This window comes from Morus notabilis, unplaced genomic scaffold (assembly GCF_000414095.1).
Source record: "Morus notabilis unplaced genomic scaffold, ASM41409v2 Scaffold695, whole genome shotgun sequence".
In the NCBI taxonomy this organism is placed as follows: Eukaryota; Viridiplantae; Streptophyta; class Magnoliopsida; order Rosales; family Moraceae; genus Morus; species Morus notabilis.
Genome location: NW_010366382.1, coordinates 190,834 through 206,405, shown reverse-complemented (window position 1 = coordinate 206,405; position 15,572 = coordinate 190,834). Strand labels below are relative to the sequence as shown.

Sequence of the window (15,572 nt, the reverse complement as noted above, 5' to 3'; positions counted from 1 at the left end):
TAAATATATTAAATAAACATATATAATACAAAAACGGTTTCAGAAAAGAGGGAAGAAAATGAAAAAGAAAAAAAAGTGAAATCCGTTTTTCAGAAAATAGAAAACGAAAATGAGAAAATGAAAACACATTTTTTTCGTTTTCTGATTTCCACAAAAAGACAAAAACGTTTTTGGTTTTGTTTTTTAAAAAAAATTGCACCAAACACGTTTTTAACACCCGTTGTCATTTTTTTGCTTTGAAAACCGTGAAAAATGAAAACGAAAACGCAAACAAACAGGCCCATTGTTTTTTTTTCTCCAATTTTATCTTTTAAGTATATACTTTAAATTTTAATTTTATTGTATCATGAAACTTTTTATGATAATTGTTGTTATTTTGTTTGGTTTTAAGGCAATTTCGTTAAATTTGCATATCATTTCATTAAAATATATCCACCCACTTTTTTTTTTTGAAATTACTATACAATTTAAGTTAGTTTTGTCCCATTTTATTTTATTTTATTTTTGTAGTATGTCTCATTTTATTTTACTCCTAATAATTTCAATTTTAAATGTGTTATTTTGTGTTTTATTACTTGTATTTTGAGCTTATATAAAATTATACTCACGTTCTCAACATTACCTTTTCAAATTTCAGTTTCATATTAAATCTATATCTTCTTTTGGTCAATTTTAGTTTTGGTCACTTAAACGATCACTTTTTTTTTTTTTAAATCTATCATTAATATGTTCAATTTCTCAAGTCTATAGTGTCTATACCACACAACTAGTAAAGTCGTCATTCAAGTGGTCAAAATGAGTATCCTATAGATTAAATAAGAAACTGAAATCTAAGAATATAATGTGGGGAACATCTAAAATTTGTAAGATATATATTTTAACAAGGATAAAATGCAGGCATAAAATAGGAATGACCCATATTAGCTTTTACTATACATCATGAAACTTGAAACTAAATAATTATATTGATTTTCTTTCTTTTCAGTTAATTCCATTATATTTGCATATGTCATTTAATTACAATATTTTCAATGAAATATAATTTAATATTCAAATATTCGTATTAATAAGAGAAGTATCTATTTCCTCTTATGGAATGAAAAGTCTTTATATTAATCTTATCTTTTAAACGGTTTTCTTTATGCAAATCTTATCATTAAACAGTCGTCTTGAGAAAAACTCTAAATATATATATAGTACGCTTTGTAAAAGTCATAGTAAAAGGGACATTTTTTCTCTGATTTCATGCGGATAAAAAGGAGACAAGAGGTAGGTGAAAAACCACAACACCCCAATCACAAATCGTTAGCATATAAATCAATATGACCTAGAATTGCGTTTGGTACGTTATTTATTGACAAAGTGACCAGCAAAATCTCCTTTACCCAACTCTAGACAGTCTAGTTCTTCATAGATTAGAGATTAGCGCCTTCTATCACGATTATGGCAATTTTGTAAAAGTCGTAGTTTCGGATAATTATAACATGACGACATACAAGGATTTCTCTCGCAAGAAACGCAACAACAACGTTTCACATGTGAAGTACCAACTTCAAACATGCCTCTCCTTATTTTATTTATTAATAAGTTTGGCAAATTTTGTTTTGGGTTAAGAAACTAAGACACAAATATTAGTTCTGGAAACATTTTGACTACTCAAGCAGCAAAAGTCGAACACAAATCGAGGATTTTGCCCTATTCGTATGCCATTGATTGCTAAGCAGCCACAGAGGATATTTAGTAGCTTTTCCTAGTTCAAAGTTCAAACACAATTTTTCGCATCACAGAAGCTAACCCACTTCTATCAACTTCTTGCGGCATATCGAACTCAGTTCCAATTGCAGAGGATAGCACAAAGGGTTTTGCTTACCAAAAAATGCTGTCTAGACACCTAATAATAATGATATCACTGACAGTATTGACATAACAATGAAAGATGACCTATTAAAATTCTCACTCATCTATATAAGAATCAACTTACATTATTTATTGTGAGGCTACAACAATAACTCCCATTAGCTTTCCAAATATAGCTTGGACTGATGTGACTTCGGACGCCCTGAATGCTAGTTTACAAAAGTGTAGGTCAAGTTCCTTTCTATTTTAGTAGATTGTCAAGTGATTGCTGGACCGGGTTCACGAGGACACCAAAATAATGAGTTTTAATAGTTTATGAGAGTCTTAACTCCACCATTGTCATATGCTCGTCTTTATTTTTCCCTTTTTTTTGCCAAAAATATACTTTATTTTTAAGAGTTGAAAGTTCATCAGACCAACGCAATGTCGATCCCTTAAAGAAGAACCGGAGGTGGATAGACAACAGGATAGATGACTGTAGCTACAGGTTGGGCGGTTACAAATCCGAAGTTCAAGTAGGTGTTTATTAGTTTTTTAATTTCTATCTACTTTGCAAAGTGCTGTCAAGAATGAAAATAGATTAGGAGCACTAATGTGTCTCTTTCCCAGGGGAGTTCTGGTTTGCATATCTCTTTTGGAGCTACGATCAGCGTCATATGGGGCACAACAGGAAGCTTTCTAGGAAATTCAAGATGAATTTGACATGGGTTCTTCCACGTTTGTTTTTCTATCCTGTGAATTTTCCATTTGGGCATGGCCAAAACATTTCTTCATGGCCAGATGTTGTCAGCATTGGAGCCATCTTCGCCTTTGAATCCAGTATGCCAAGCTTGCCATAGAGGAAGCGGAAAAAGATGTCCAACTCAAATTCCCGAATCCTCAATGGGACCTTTGGGAGATGCAAAACTTACTTCTGAACAATGAATATGATGGGCAAGTCAAACCATTTGCCCATTTCAAAAAAATAAATAAATAAATAAATAAAAATGAAGACGAACGATTGCTCAGAGTCAACAGTTTTTTAATTCTTTTTTTTTTTTTTTTAATTCCAGGGCCCATCAAATAAGTCGTTCAATTTTGCACTGGCCTAGGATAATTTCAGGCATGAGAGCTAATTTTAAGCTCTATCTTTAACTGCTGAAACACGTCCCTAAACTAGATTCAACTATGCTATTTTCCAACTTAATCAATAACCCAACTGCTTGCTGAGCAAAGTAAAAACAGACGAAAGTACATTCTGCATAAACCAACAACTTTTAATAACTTCACTTCATAAACCAATAACAAGAACTCCAAGGTTTGGCATAAAGCTGTGCTACCTTCTCAATTTACCTTAGCAAAACTGAAACAGAAAGTAACATGATACTAACATAGAAATTCTCAGTCTAAATGCATTCAGAAAATTAAAGACAAAAGTTTTGGCAGCATCCAATAACCAAAAGCCGCAAAGCCAAGCTTTGAAGCAAAGAACACTGGAGTGCAGTTTTTTTTCAAGGACGAGCAGTGGCTGGAGCTCCTGCAGCACGTGGTCCCTGACCCGGTGCACCAGGCCTAGCCAAATCCTCCTGAAACACACAAGTACAGTGGTTAGCAACACATGAGCAACATAATTGTGGAGGGAGAAATACTATCAAAAAGAATCCAAGGAACAGGCAATCCACGCTACTAAAGTTTGCACTGAAAGATCAGCAAAAAGAACTTATAAAAAGGCTGCAGGCAATCAGATATCCTGCCATAAACGCTGTCCCAACTTTAGACATTTGATGGAATCCAAAAGATAGAAACCTCAACATAACTCTAGTTCAGTTTAGAATAAACTAACCATATTATCTGCATTTTCACAATGGAATTTACAAGCCAACTCGTTCTTTTTTTCCCCCCTTTTTTTGAGAACAAGCCGACTCGTTCTAAGTTATATTTGAAAAAGGTCAAAAAACAATTACTTTCATGATGTTCCTAAATAAGAGATAGTTGATTCTCTGCTAATGGAAGAGACGGTATCAAAGGTACAAAGACACTATTCCCATTATCAAAACATACATACAAAAACATAATTTACCACTTCTACAGGTAACACAACGCATTCACACACGACAAATTGCCTACTTAACACAAGTTCAGTACCTATCATATCTTACCCGTCAAGTCTATATGTAATAGGAACAAACAACAGAGGTCTACACCAATTCGATGTGTACCAAACTCAAAGAACATTATCAAAATTTGTAAGATACCACTTGCAAAACAAATTAAGAACGCACACTCATAATTAAGCGGCAAACTAACACCCAAAACCACATTGACAGAAAATAAAACAACCCAAAAAATCACATACCCGGCGTCTGAAGCGCTGAGGAGGCTCACGGATCCTCCTGTTCTCCCTAGAACGAACCCTCACAACATGGGAGTGGATAGCACAAGATACACAGTATTGCATCTTTGCGTACAGCTTAGGAAGGGTGTAGCCTGCATTTCAATAACACACCCATAAATAATTATACATAATAATGGATTGAAAAAACGAATACACATATGAGAAATTAAAGGCCTTTTTATGGAGAAATAAAAAATTACCATCATAGACACAAGCCTCCTGGACATCCCTAACAGCAGCTTGCTCAACAATGTTCCTCACCAAAAACCTTTTAATGGCCTTGTCCTTTAAGAATAAAACCAAAAAAAATGAATCAAAAGCACTAAATAACAGCAACCGATTTAATTGCATTCTAAAACAAGTAAAAATAATCAAAATTTTCGTGTTTCATTTCAACAAGAAAATCTGTTAAAATCTGTAATTCTAGTATAAAACGAATCCTAAATACATGTATCGGGCCAAGTTAATTCTAGACTTGTCCTATCTAAGTTTTCTTAATGTTACCCCCGTTTTCTAACAGTTTCTCGGCAACCAAACAACCAGAGTACAAGAACATCAACAACAAAGTAAGTACCTTTGGGCAGCATTTGCCACAGTTAGAGCAGCGAATGAACTTGACATGGCCACGGCCGTGCTTGTTCCTTCCTCCGTTCCTTCTCTTGAAAGTCTGCAAACAATTAGATGCAACTTTGTTCAGAAAGCGATTTGATCGAAATAAAACATGGAGTTTGCGAAGCGGATTAAACGAAGAAGAAATTGACCATGTTGATGAGCGATGTTAGGGCTTCTCAACCCTAATTCTTCAGATCTATCGCCTCGGCTGCCTTGCTTGCTAGGGTTTTTGTTGCAGGAACAGCTCGAAGGTAACAAGATATAGCCAAGGACAAATATTTATTTATATACTTTGGCCACTAGGGTTTTACTGGGTCTTGGGCTCATGTGGGTCGGGTTGCATTTTTCATTGGGCATTTATCCCTCTCAAATGGATTTCCCGTCTCAAACGTGTCCCAAGAAAATTGCATTCGGTAAATACATTTTTATTAGTGTAATTATTTAATTAAAAAATTTATAAATTAAAATTAAATAATAAAAATTATAATTCATATACTTTTAAAAAATATTTATCAAGATTATCTTTTCATATCCTAATTTTTTTTGCTTTAGATTTTGGGTGATTTACACATATAGCAAAATTTTGATATCAAAGTTTAAATTTAACAAAAATTTTAAAATATTACAAAAATAACAAAATTTTATATCCTTTTTATGTCATTAAAATAATGACTATATCATTATATAGTACAAAATATGATATTATTATGATAATTACAATGTCATTTTTAATATAATAATATTCTAAAAATTTTATTAAATTTCAACTAAAGTATGAAATTTTACGGTGTAGTATAATTATTACTTAAGACTTTTTTTTGGAGCTTTATACATGATTGTAAATATACCTTCTGTATGCAAAACAAACAGAACTTATGTACTTGAGCCCAAAAAAAAAAAAAAAAGAACTTAGATGTAGATTACGGTTTAAAACAAAACTCTATCACTTTACTTTTTGTCATACCTTACCATTATAATCTGATTATTCTAGTCTTTATTGTTTATTATCACTTTTTTTTTTGGACAAAAAAATAAAATAAAAATTTGCACCGTATGTTCTCATTCTCTTTTGAATTCTTCTCTAATTGCACTACCAGAGGAAACAAATAAAAAGAAATGCAATGTTTGAAAAGAAAAATTAGTAAAAATATTGCTTAAGGAAAAAATTGAAAATCTTGGAAAATACAAGTTTTCAATCGTACAAACAGAGAGAGAGAGAGAGAGGGTCATCACATTAGGTTAAAATCGTTTACCGTATTCAGTTTGTCAAATTAACTAATAAAAGAACAATATTTTACTTTCAAAACTGTAGTTGTTTACATTTTGTCGAATTAACTAATAAAAGAACAATGTTTTTCTTTCAATACTGTCGTTGTTTACATTATCAAACGACATGACCTATTCAGTTCAGTTTGTTACATTTAAATGATATATAACGAAAATACACGTCCTATTTAGTTCACTTAAAAAAATGATATTTTATGCTCCGTTTATTTCACTGATTTTAGTTTAAAATTTGAATTTTGTTACGGTAAAAAACTCTCAGAAATAATCACATTTAACTTTTTTACTACAATAATAAACTCTCACGTAAAATCACAACTCAAATCGAATTAAAAACTCAAATCAGCGAACTAAACATGCCTTTAATTTCTGCTTTCTTGTCATCTAGGTTAGAAGATATGACGCATCCCCTACCAAAACATTGTCATTTGTCAATAAACCACATGACGCTTTTGTTACAAAGGTTCATTGTCGTTTATTGGTTAAACGGCAAACCGCATGAGTCTAAAGTTTGTTGTCCCTGATAAAAATAATCAAATTTTTCTGCAAACCAAGAGCAGCAAAGCCATGGTTACAACGTTTAGAGGGTGTTTAGTATGAGAATTCGTGTCATGATTCGAATCATGGTCCGTGACTCGTTATAATATTTTCTCTCATAAAAAACACACGTAAACCGAAAATGATTCTGAATCATGACTTTGAATAATATTTCTAAGACTGAATCAAAGGGGTAATATTCTGCCGAAATTACAGATATACCCTTGCCTTTTATTTCTAGTTGAACTTGTACCCACGGCCAAAGCTCAAATGATTAACAGTCGAGATCCACAAAATTGAGCTTCGTGATCGAGTATTGACTATTGAGTATTGACTATCTCAACTTACAAGTCTTATTTGAAACTCAAAGGGTTTACATAAAAGAGGGAAGACAATCCAAAAGATCAGCCCCAAAGAAGCTAAAACACAAGAACAACAAACATACAGCAGATTTCGTAGCTTGGACTTCCATGTACACGGATGATTTATTATTTCTGTACAGACATAAGAAACTCCTACATTTAGGAACTGAACCCACTCAGCGAGTGATCATGTTATTCGCCTGTCGCCTCAAGGAGACTCTTTCTCGAACACTTCACTCACATATTTCCAGTTAATAACCTTCCATATGTTCTTCAGATAATCGGGTTTAACATTTTTGTACTGCATTGTGATAACATTCTAATTGTGAAAACATAATTCATCCAGAAAATGAAGGGTGGTCGCTAAAGATTAAATCACAGTATAGAAACATTAAACGAAGAAATTAATAGAGGGCAAAATCACTATGCAGGTTGCATTCCAAGTCTATGTGCAACCAATTGTTCTAAAATTTCAATCATCATTTTCCCCAAAACAGTTTCCCAAAATAATTATGATAAAAGCTATGCAAACATTTATGAACCTAGCAGAACACCTTATCTGTTTCATGCTTTCTTTTTTTATTTTTATTTTTATTTTTTTTAAAGAATTCCAAAATCCCATGTCACAGAGAATACAGTATCCAATAAATTTACCTGTAAGTAGTACGCATGCTCCCAAACATCAATTCCCAGCAGAGGAACTAAAGTTGCCGCCTTTGTCACAAGCGGATCCTATGAAATGTTTTTGTCAGCCAACATAATATGCAGCAGCCTGATGTAAATATTTGCAAAATATATTTACAAATGAAGGAAAACATTTCAAAAAACCAGACTTATAGCATTAAGCAATGTCCCTAATCACAGATCGTGCATTCATGACAAAGGCACCAGGACAATTTTACCATCTTTGCAGAAGCTGAAGCAGCTCAATAGTTAGCAATATTCAGTTCACTTACATCAACATAACAGGCTTGCAACCAATTTGATTAACCAAGTAAGCAAATTCAACCTTCTGCCTTAGCAATAAAATGCACCTTTTCTACATTGTCGTGAGTTGTATACTACGCAATACCTGAGATATTCTTGGGAAAAAAAAAATCTAATCCGCTTACTAATAAAACCACAACAAAGTTTCCGGGGAAAAAAATCCAAAGGAACAAAGAAAAATAAACAGATAAAGCTTCAGACTTACAAAGTGGAAACAAACACATGAACAGTACCTGATTAGCTGTGGTCTCAATAGAAAGTTTCTTAAATTCTTTGTCAAGAGCAAGCCACTACAAACATTTCAAATAAGAACAAAACCTTAGCAGACGTGCATTTAGTCAACAAAAACAGATGAAACAAAAAATGAAGTGTAAAAAAAAGAAGCGACAGAGAATATACCACCCATCCAGAGCCTTGCAGTGCAGCACCTTCTGTGTTGATTTTCAGAATCAGAGACTCCAGTGACCCAAACTGCGTATCAATGGCCCATCCCAGCGAGCCCTTTGGAGGCTCACCGCCCCCTTCCTGCCATATACATAGCATTTCACAAAACCTTCAATTCAAATGAGACAAAAACAAAATATTTTAGACTTCATTACCAAAACTATCAAATTTCGACCACTTGAGCGTTTCATTCGAATTTACCCATGTTCCGCGTAGAGTTTTCTTGTGCTTTGGGACCATTTGTATCGGTTTCGGTATTTGTATTTCTCTTACATGTAACAAAATTTACTCTTTTCAAAAATTAAAACTTAAGCATATATATATATATATATATATATATATATAACAAAATTGGGACTAAAATTTTGAGGAAATGGGCTTACGTTAACAGGAGCGAGATTCTTCCAGAAAATGGAGTGGTTTAAATGACCTTCAACAAGGAAGAAGCAAAATTCAGTTAACAGCGAAAAGGAATCTCGAAATCCAAGAACTTCTCATGCATGACAAGAAAACACAAACGCGAGGTTGAAATTCTGGAGAAAGAAGCAACGAGAGAGAGAAAAGAGCGAACCTCCGCCGTTGAATTTGACGGAGCTCTGCAATTTGACGGTGGTGGAAACGTCCCCCTTGTCGATGGCGTGGTCGAGCTGCTCTAGGGATTTGTTGTAGTTTGTTACGTAGGTCTGGTGGTGCTTCTGGTGGTGGAGAAGCATGATCTCCGCGCTTATGACGGGCTCAAGAGCGCCATAGTCGTACGGAAGGTCCGGCAGCGTGAAGGTCTTCAGGCCACGCACGAGCCCTAACCCTAATCGTCCTCCATTTCCGCCGAGATCAAGCAGAGCTTTTCTTCTCAGGCTTCCAAGTGCCATCTTCAGTCCTCTCTCTCTCTCTCTCTCTCTCTGGGCAACGCCACATACACTCTCACTGTCGCTGAATGACCGTTTTATAAGTGAAGAGTCAAAAGTTGTACGAATTTGCAATCGAGCCCCTCAGCTTCTCGTAATAATGTATATCCCCCTCTCTCTCTCTCTCTTTCCTTTTCTTTTCCTCACGAGAAATGTAAAAACTTCAGTCTTCAGTTACATTTTTTTTTCCCTTGAAAAAATAGTTTTTTTTTTTTTTTTTTTAAATATTTTTTTGTGGTAGGATGGAAATTTTTTCATGCAAGAGGCGAATCACCTTCTTTTAAAAAATAACTCAAAAAGACAAACAATCAAATTAAACTACACTATAAATAAACTAAGCATAAATAACTAAACAATAGATTACAGAATTACAGCAAAAGTAACCTTTTTAATGCTACCGATAACATAAGCTTTAGGTGCTCTTTGATTCGAACATCAAATGGCTTGAATGACATTGAGAACATCGACTCAAGGATCTACTCTTGAAAAACCACCTCTGGAGAATAATCAAGCTTATAAACAGTTGTTTCTAACACAAGCAAGTCTGACGGATATTGTGCAAAATACTAATGATGGTGACGATAATTATGATGTTGATGGTGATGAAAATCTTACAGCCCAAAACTGAAACTATTATTTTTTAAGTAAATATGTAGATTTTTTTCATAGCCAAATACTGTGTTCAAACTTGCAATATACTCCAGTTGACCTGCTCCACACTTGGCAGCGTCCCTTTAGTTGGTGCTTCTTTGGTGAAGTCCATATGGATGACTATTATACATACACATATATTACCATAAATATTTTGGCATATAGTCCATAGTGCTCACATTACACGCGTATTGAACTAGCGTGACATCGGCAGTAAATTTAAGATTATGAGAAAATGAGACAAATATTTCTTAAAATATATAGGTCAAAATTTTTACGCATTACTTTTAATTAATATTCTTTTTAGTTAAATAAGTATTATATTAATTAAAATGATATTAATTAAAAATAAAAGATATAAATCTATATTTATACACCCTGAATGTAAGCTCAAGATTTTTTTAATAACTTAATTCTTTTGGATGCGCCACATTAAGACAACTGCAACAGTTAATGTGGGCCCGAGAACAATTTTCACAGGCCACCACATACAAAAATCCTATCATCAAATTTGGCCACTAATCTGTCGCTCACTCCTTCCCAGTAAAAGGGAGCGAGGAATATAAAGATAAATCTAGAAATTGAATATCAAGGACAATTCACTGGCTAAAAGAAAAAAAATGATAAGGAGTTAAGGACAGTAACAACTGATTAGAATAAACAATAATAATGAATGTTCTTTTAGTATAGGTGACAACAGTATACATTTGCCATACCAAATTCTGGTATCTCATTTCCATGCCTGATTGATTCGTACAAAAATAATAATCAAAACTTCTATGTGAAAGGGAAAATCTTCAACTCTCAAAACTACTTCTACAGCACAAGATGAGACCGTGAGTTCGACACTGATGTTGAAATGCTGTCAGAAAACCCTTGCCAGCAACATCTTCATTGCCGGAGCCGCTAGATTTCACCTTAGGGCAAATGAATTATAAAAGCATTGTAAACATTTTATGCATGAAGGTCCTTGTTTGAATTCCACACAGGAGCCTTTGCAGCACCATCTCCTAGCATCCCACTTCCATTTTCCACGGTAAGCAAAGGATCTGATTCAGCTTCTTTTGCCTGCAACCATTTTCGGGAGTTAAAACAGAATTATAAGATTATTATAGAAGCAGAATATGTAAATCAACATCAGAACGAGAGGATAGGAAACAATATCAGAGATTGGTTTGACAATCATTTGCATCAAATGCATGAATGAGAAGGGAAAGAGAATTCCAATTACCTGGGATATTTGTGCAGATGCTTCACTGGCTTTCTGTTGGTTCTCAAGAGTGCAGTAATAAGAATAGAGTACCATTCCAATTACAGCAACTAAGATTCCAAGGATGTTGCGCCAGCTAAATGGGTCACGAAGCAGAACATAGCCAAATGTCAAAACTAGGCATGTTTTCAGATGTCCGAGGACCTGATAGGTAACAGGAGATGTCTTTCCAATAACCAAAAACGTGCTGAAGTTTACAGAGACTGATATCAGGCAGGACAAAACAATGAAGAACTGCAACACAAGATAAGAATAAATCTCAGAAACTAGAGAAATCAGAGACATGGAAGTAGGAAGAGGGAGTTTAGAAAGATTAGCTTTCAGTTTTTAGACGCTCACCAGCACTTGAGGGGTATAATTGAAAGCAAATACATTTTGATTAGTCAAAAGCCCATCCAGAAATGGACCGATGACAAACAGAGTTAATGCTTGATAGGGGCAAGACTGATACAGAAGTTGAGTTGAAGAAACTTTGAACTTCTTCTGAATGGTGTTGGTCATCTGAAATAACTGGTTAAGGACTAGAAAGAACATATAAAATAAAAAACAATCTTTAATCAGAATAGAAAAACCATGAGATACAGCTTAGGATACAATCTGAGCAACACAGGTTGTAAGAACTGCAAGCAGGGACAAGAAGGAACCCAAGGCATTGAGTTGAAGATCAGTCACTGTTGCAATCCCGACTCCCAAAAGTAAGATTGTAAGTGAAAACTGGATGCTTCGACTGTTAGAGGAAAGAAGTATCAATAAAAGGTCCATATTAATAATTGAGTTCAAATACTATGAATCAATAACCAACGCAAACCCTGTAGTAACCTCTGCAAGAAAACATAATGTGCATGACATAGAATTTAACACTACAGAGTTGGAATAAGTGACATAGAAATTATGTCGTTGGATGTTTCATGTAGCCAGAATTGAATATAAAGAGAGAGAGAGAGAGAGAGAGAGAGAGAGAGAACTAGAGAGGGATACAGCACAAATAAGGAAGGGGTGGATAACTAAAACATGCGCAAGAAACCATACAAAAAGATAGTTAAGATCAACACCGGCGACAAATATTATGCCATAAAGCTCATGAAAATCTCATAATCAATAATGCATGAGTGACGTGCAAATTTTTATTCTGCTTGACAAAAATTTGGACTCTACAGAACCTAAGAAAGTATCATCAAGTTAAAAGAACAATGCCACATTTCTCCATATAGCATTATGCATTATCCAAAAGCACATTGCTAGTATTGTGAGCAACTAGATCACACTCCTGATGCTAAGGGAAAGTTTACATATTGCTCTACTTGTATCAATATTGGAACTGGTCATACAACCAAAGGAGGATGAACACAAAAGACGTATCTCACCAGGTGTTGAAATGTAATCTCACTCACCTGAACTGCTTCCTAAAGAATAGTGTCTCCAAAAGAACAGTACAAGGGATAATTGCCAGTTTTGTCATCTGAAACGCAAAAGACAGAGCTATGGTTTAGCTTAGCATGAAATAAAGGTTGTCTTCAAGGAATGTAAAAAGAAATCTGAAGGAAACACATAGAGATATGTATTCTGAAGGATGGTCAGTACGTAGAATGCAAAGAGATATGTATTCTGAAGGATGGTAAGCTACAGCTATAGTCCAGCATATCGTAATAGACAGTAAAACCAAACTAGTAACCATTCAATGCTAGTTCTGATTTGGGAGAAAAAGAACAGAAAATAGAAATCCAGAATTTGAGTTGCAAAATGATGAGAAATGAATAAATAAAACAAAATTACCTGATAGAAACCAACAGAATTAAAACCCAAGCTAAGATTCAGAAGTCCAATGGAGATTCCATTCAGTATACCAAATCCCATGACAGCTCTTGCATCAAAAGGCTTGTGTTCAAACAGTTTCATCCATAATGCAACGTGAAGAGAACAAAATGTGACCAGAAGATGCCAGCTTGTCAGAGTTGTGGCTGTGCATTCCATATTCTGAGTTAGTATAGTAATTGAAGTCAAGGAAAGTAAATCCTATACGGCAATGAGCCAGTGACTATAACAAAATTGTCAGTAACGGTGTAATATTGACTCAAAGGGACCATAACCATAAAAAAAATACGCGTCAAAACTATCTGTATCTTGCCTGATTAAATGAGCGATGTTATGTGGGAGTTTACACCCACCTACAAGCAGTAAAAATAATAAGCTGTGTCTAAAGATTTTGGAGAAGAAATAAATCACAGAAATGCAAATTTTTGTTTCCCAATATGATTTGTAAAACTAACATATTACAAACATCACTAATAGTATATCGTTAAAGATGTAAGGGTATAGTAACACCCATCTCATAGAACTTCAAAATTGGTAGGTGATTTGCCTGAGCGCTGAGAAGGTATTGAATCTTTTTACAATTCCCAAATAAGAATATATGGTTATCAAGCCCATTCATTATTGTTGACTTTGAACTCCTCTATCACCAACCTCAATTCAACATGTTTTTTTACATGGACCAACATGACTATTATCAAATTATACTTCTTTATCCAAACAATCAACATCTATGCGAAGCAAATCACACTTAGCATCGTTCATACGTCAAAAATGGAACTTTTCAAGTGCAGTTGAGAGAAATTCACATTCCATAAAGATTCAAAAACCCATTTGAAATAACTTTGCAATTAGCACATTACCAATCCTGAACAGCAATAATATTGACCCCAAAAACATCAAATTTAAAATACTTTTAAATTGAAATAATATCTCTCGTCACTCACCAAAAGTGAAGCCAAGAGTGCTAATGAGGGCCTTGTTGCAAATGACAATGGACACAGACGACACCACCGACAAGCCCAAAGCTCCAATAGTCCCCAGCTGGAACCTCTGGCTCTCACCCATTTCCACTCTCGATCTAATTATCCCCTTACCAAACTAAAACTCGTCTTATCTGGATCAACCAATCACCACAAAATCAACAAAAATAAAAAATAAAAAATTCTCCACCAATTTAATTCCCAGACGAAAATCGCCAATCAACTACAATGATTATACCTCATTAAGCCAAAAAATCTAGTCCAGAATTCTGAAAACGCCAAAAAATCTCCCACCAAACAGCTTAACTGCAAAGACAGAACAATTCAGAAATAAAACTCTCGCGATCAATTCGTAAAACCCTAGATCTGCTGAGAAAAGAGAGAAAAAAGAGACTCACGGAGAATGTTATGCTGAGAAAGAGAGAGAAAGAGAGAAAGGACAAATCAAATCGTCGAGCAGTGAAGGATGATCGTGATAAGATCGAGAGAAACGCAAAATGTCGAATCGAAATTAATAAAGAAGCCCTGGCATTGAAATTGTTGTGTGATGGTGATGAGAAGGACTAGCAATGTTTCTTCAATGTTTATTTAAAGTTGGGAAGAATTGAATGGGAAAATGAAAAATTTTTAAATCTATAAAAAATAATAAAAAAAAGAGTGGAAAAAAGTGGAAAATAGAAAATAAATGTTTTTGGAATATCTTGACTTTCATGTCTGCTTCTCAGATTCAGAGGACCCTCATTAAAGCCGCGGGATGTATATGTCACTTTTTTATTAGTTTATGTTTTTTTAAATTTCTTTTTATTTTTTAAGTCTTTTTTGAGTATGAAAATAGGAAAATGTTTGTTGTGTTTGGAATTGTTCTTATTTTTATTTTTTATATTTTTTAAAAAAAGAAAATAAAAATAATTTTAAAATGGTGTTTGATATAATTAAAGATAAAAAATAAAAATAAAAATAATTTTTTAATTTAGTATAAAATGATAGAGAAATAAAAAATAAATTTTTAGTCGTTTTTAATTTTTATTTTCGTTTTCTTTTCTTCTATCTCGAGCAGAGAGAGACATTAATGAGTTTTTTATACTGAAAATAATCTCTTGATAAAACTACCAAATGCATTTTCAAAAATAATTTATGTCTGAGATTAAAAACGTTTTCATTTTCATTTTCATACAAAAAATAAAGGGTGCATTTGCAACTCGTTCTAAAATCTCGTTTGGTAACGTTTTCAAAATGATTTAATTTTCAATACAAAAGTAAAAATGAGATTGTTTTGAGAATCATTTTAGGATTGATTCTAAAATTGCGTTTACTTAATTTTTTAAGAGAATGTTTTGAGTATAATAAAAAAGTATAATCGTATTTGGTTATAATTTTTAATTAATATATTATACCTTTGTTAATAAGTACTAAGAAATGAAAACAGAAAAGGAAAAATAATTTTCAACCGTTTTCTAATTCCTTCATAAAAATCATTCTTACTGTTTTTTGTTTTCG

At 33.7% G+C, this 15,572-nt stretch overlaps 3 protein-coding genes across 3 annotated transcripts; all 3 read right to left on the bottom strand.

Moving 5' to 3' along the window:
* Nucleotides 1–3,092: 3,092 nt before the first annotated feature.
* LOC21393966 (40S ribosomal protein S26-1) lies at nt 3,093–5,125 on the bottom strand. Its single transcript, XM_024173549.1, has 5 exons — nt 4,993–5,125; nt 4,806–4,898; nt 4,432–4,516; nt 4,193–4,323; nt 3,093–3,422 (listed from the first exon to the last, which is right to left on the bottom strand). Exons 1-5 carry the CDS (start codon nt 4,993–4,995, stop codon nt 3,348–3,350), a joined length of 387 nt encoding a protein of 128 aa, XP_024029317.1. The 5' UTR covers nt 4,996–5,125; the 3' UTR covers nt 3,093–3,347.
* A 1,826-nt stretch (nt 5,126–6,951) lies between these two features.
* Nucleotides 6,952–9,360, bottom strand: LOC21393965 (superoxide dismutase [Mn], mitochondrial). The gene is made up of 6 exons (XM_024173547.1): nt 9,029–9,360; nt 8,841–8,887; nt 8,413–8,538; nt 8,247–8,303; nt 7,681–7,758; nt 6,952–7,327 (listed from the first exon to the last, which is right to left on the bottom strand). Exons 1-6 carry the CDS (start codon nt 9,324–9,326, stop codon nt 7,235–7,237), a joined length of 699 nt encoding a protein of 232 aa, XP_024029315.1. The 5' UTR covers nt 9,327–9,360; the 3' UTR covers nt 6,952–7,234.
* A 1,284-nt stretch (nt 9,361–10,644) lies between these two features.
* Nucleotides 10,645–14,691, bottom strand: LOC21393964 (UDP-xylose transporter 3). The gene is made up of 9 exons (XM_010110180.2): nt 14,474–14,691; nt 14,314–14,381; nt 14,040–14,209; nt 13,057–13,241; nt 12,675–12,742; nt 11,878–12,010; nt 11,623–11,784; nt 11,245–11,517; nt 10,645–11,081 (listed from the first exon to the last, which is right to left on the bottom strand). Exons 3-9 carry the CDS (start codon nt 14,158–14,160, stop codon nt 10,968–10,970), a joined length of 1,056 nt encoding a protein of 351 aa, XP_010108482.1. The 5' UTR covers nt 14,161–14,209; nt 14,314–14,381; nt 14,474–14,691; the 3' UTR covers nt 10,645–10,967.
* Between the last annotated feature and the right edge of the window lie 881 nt (nt 14,692–15,572).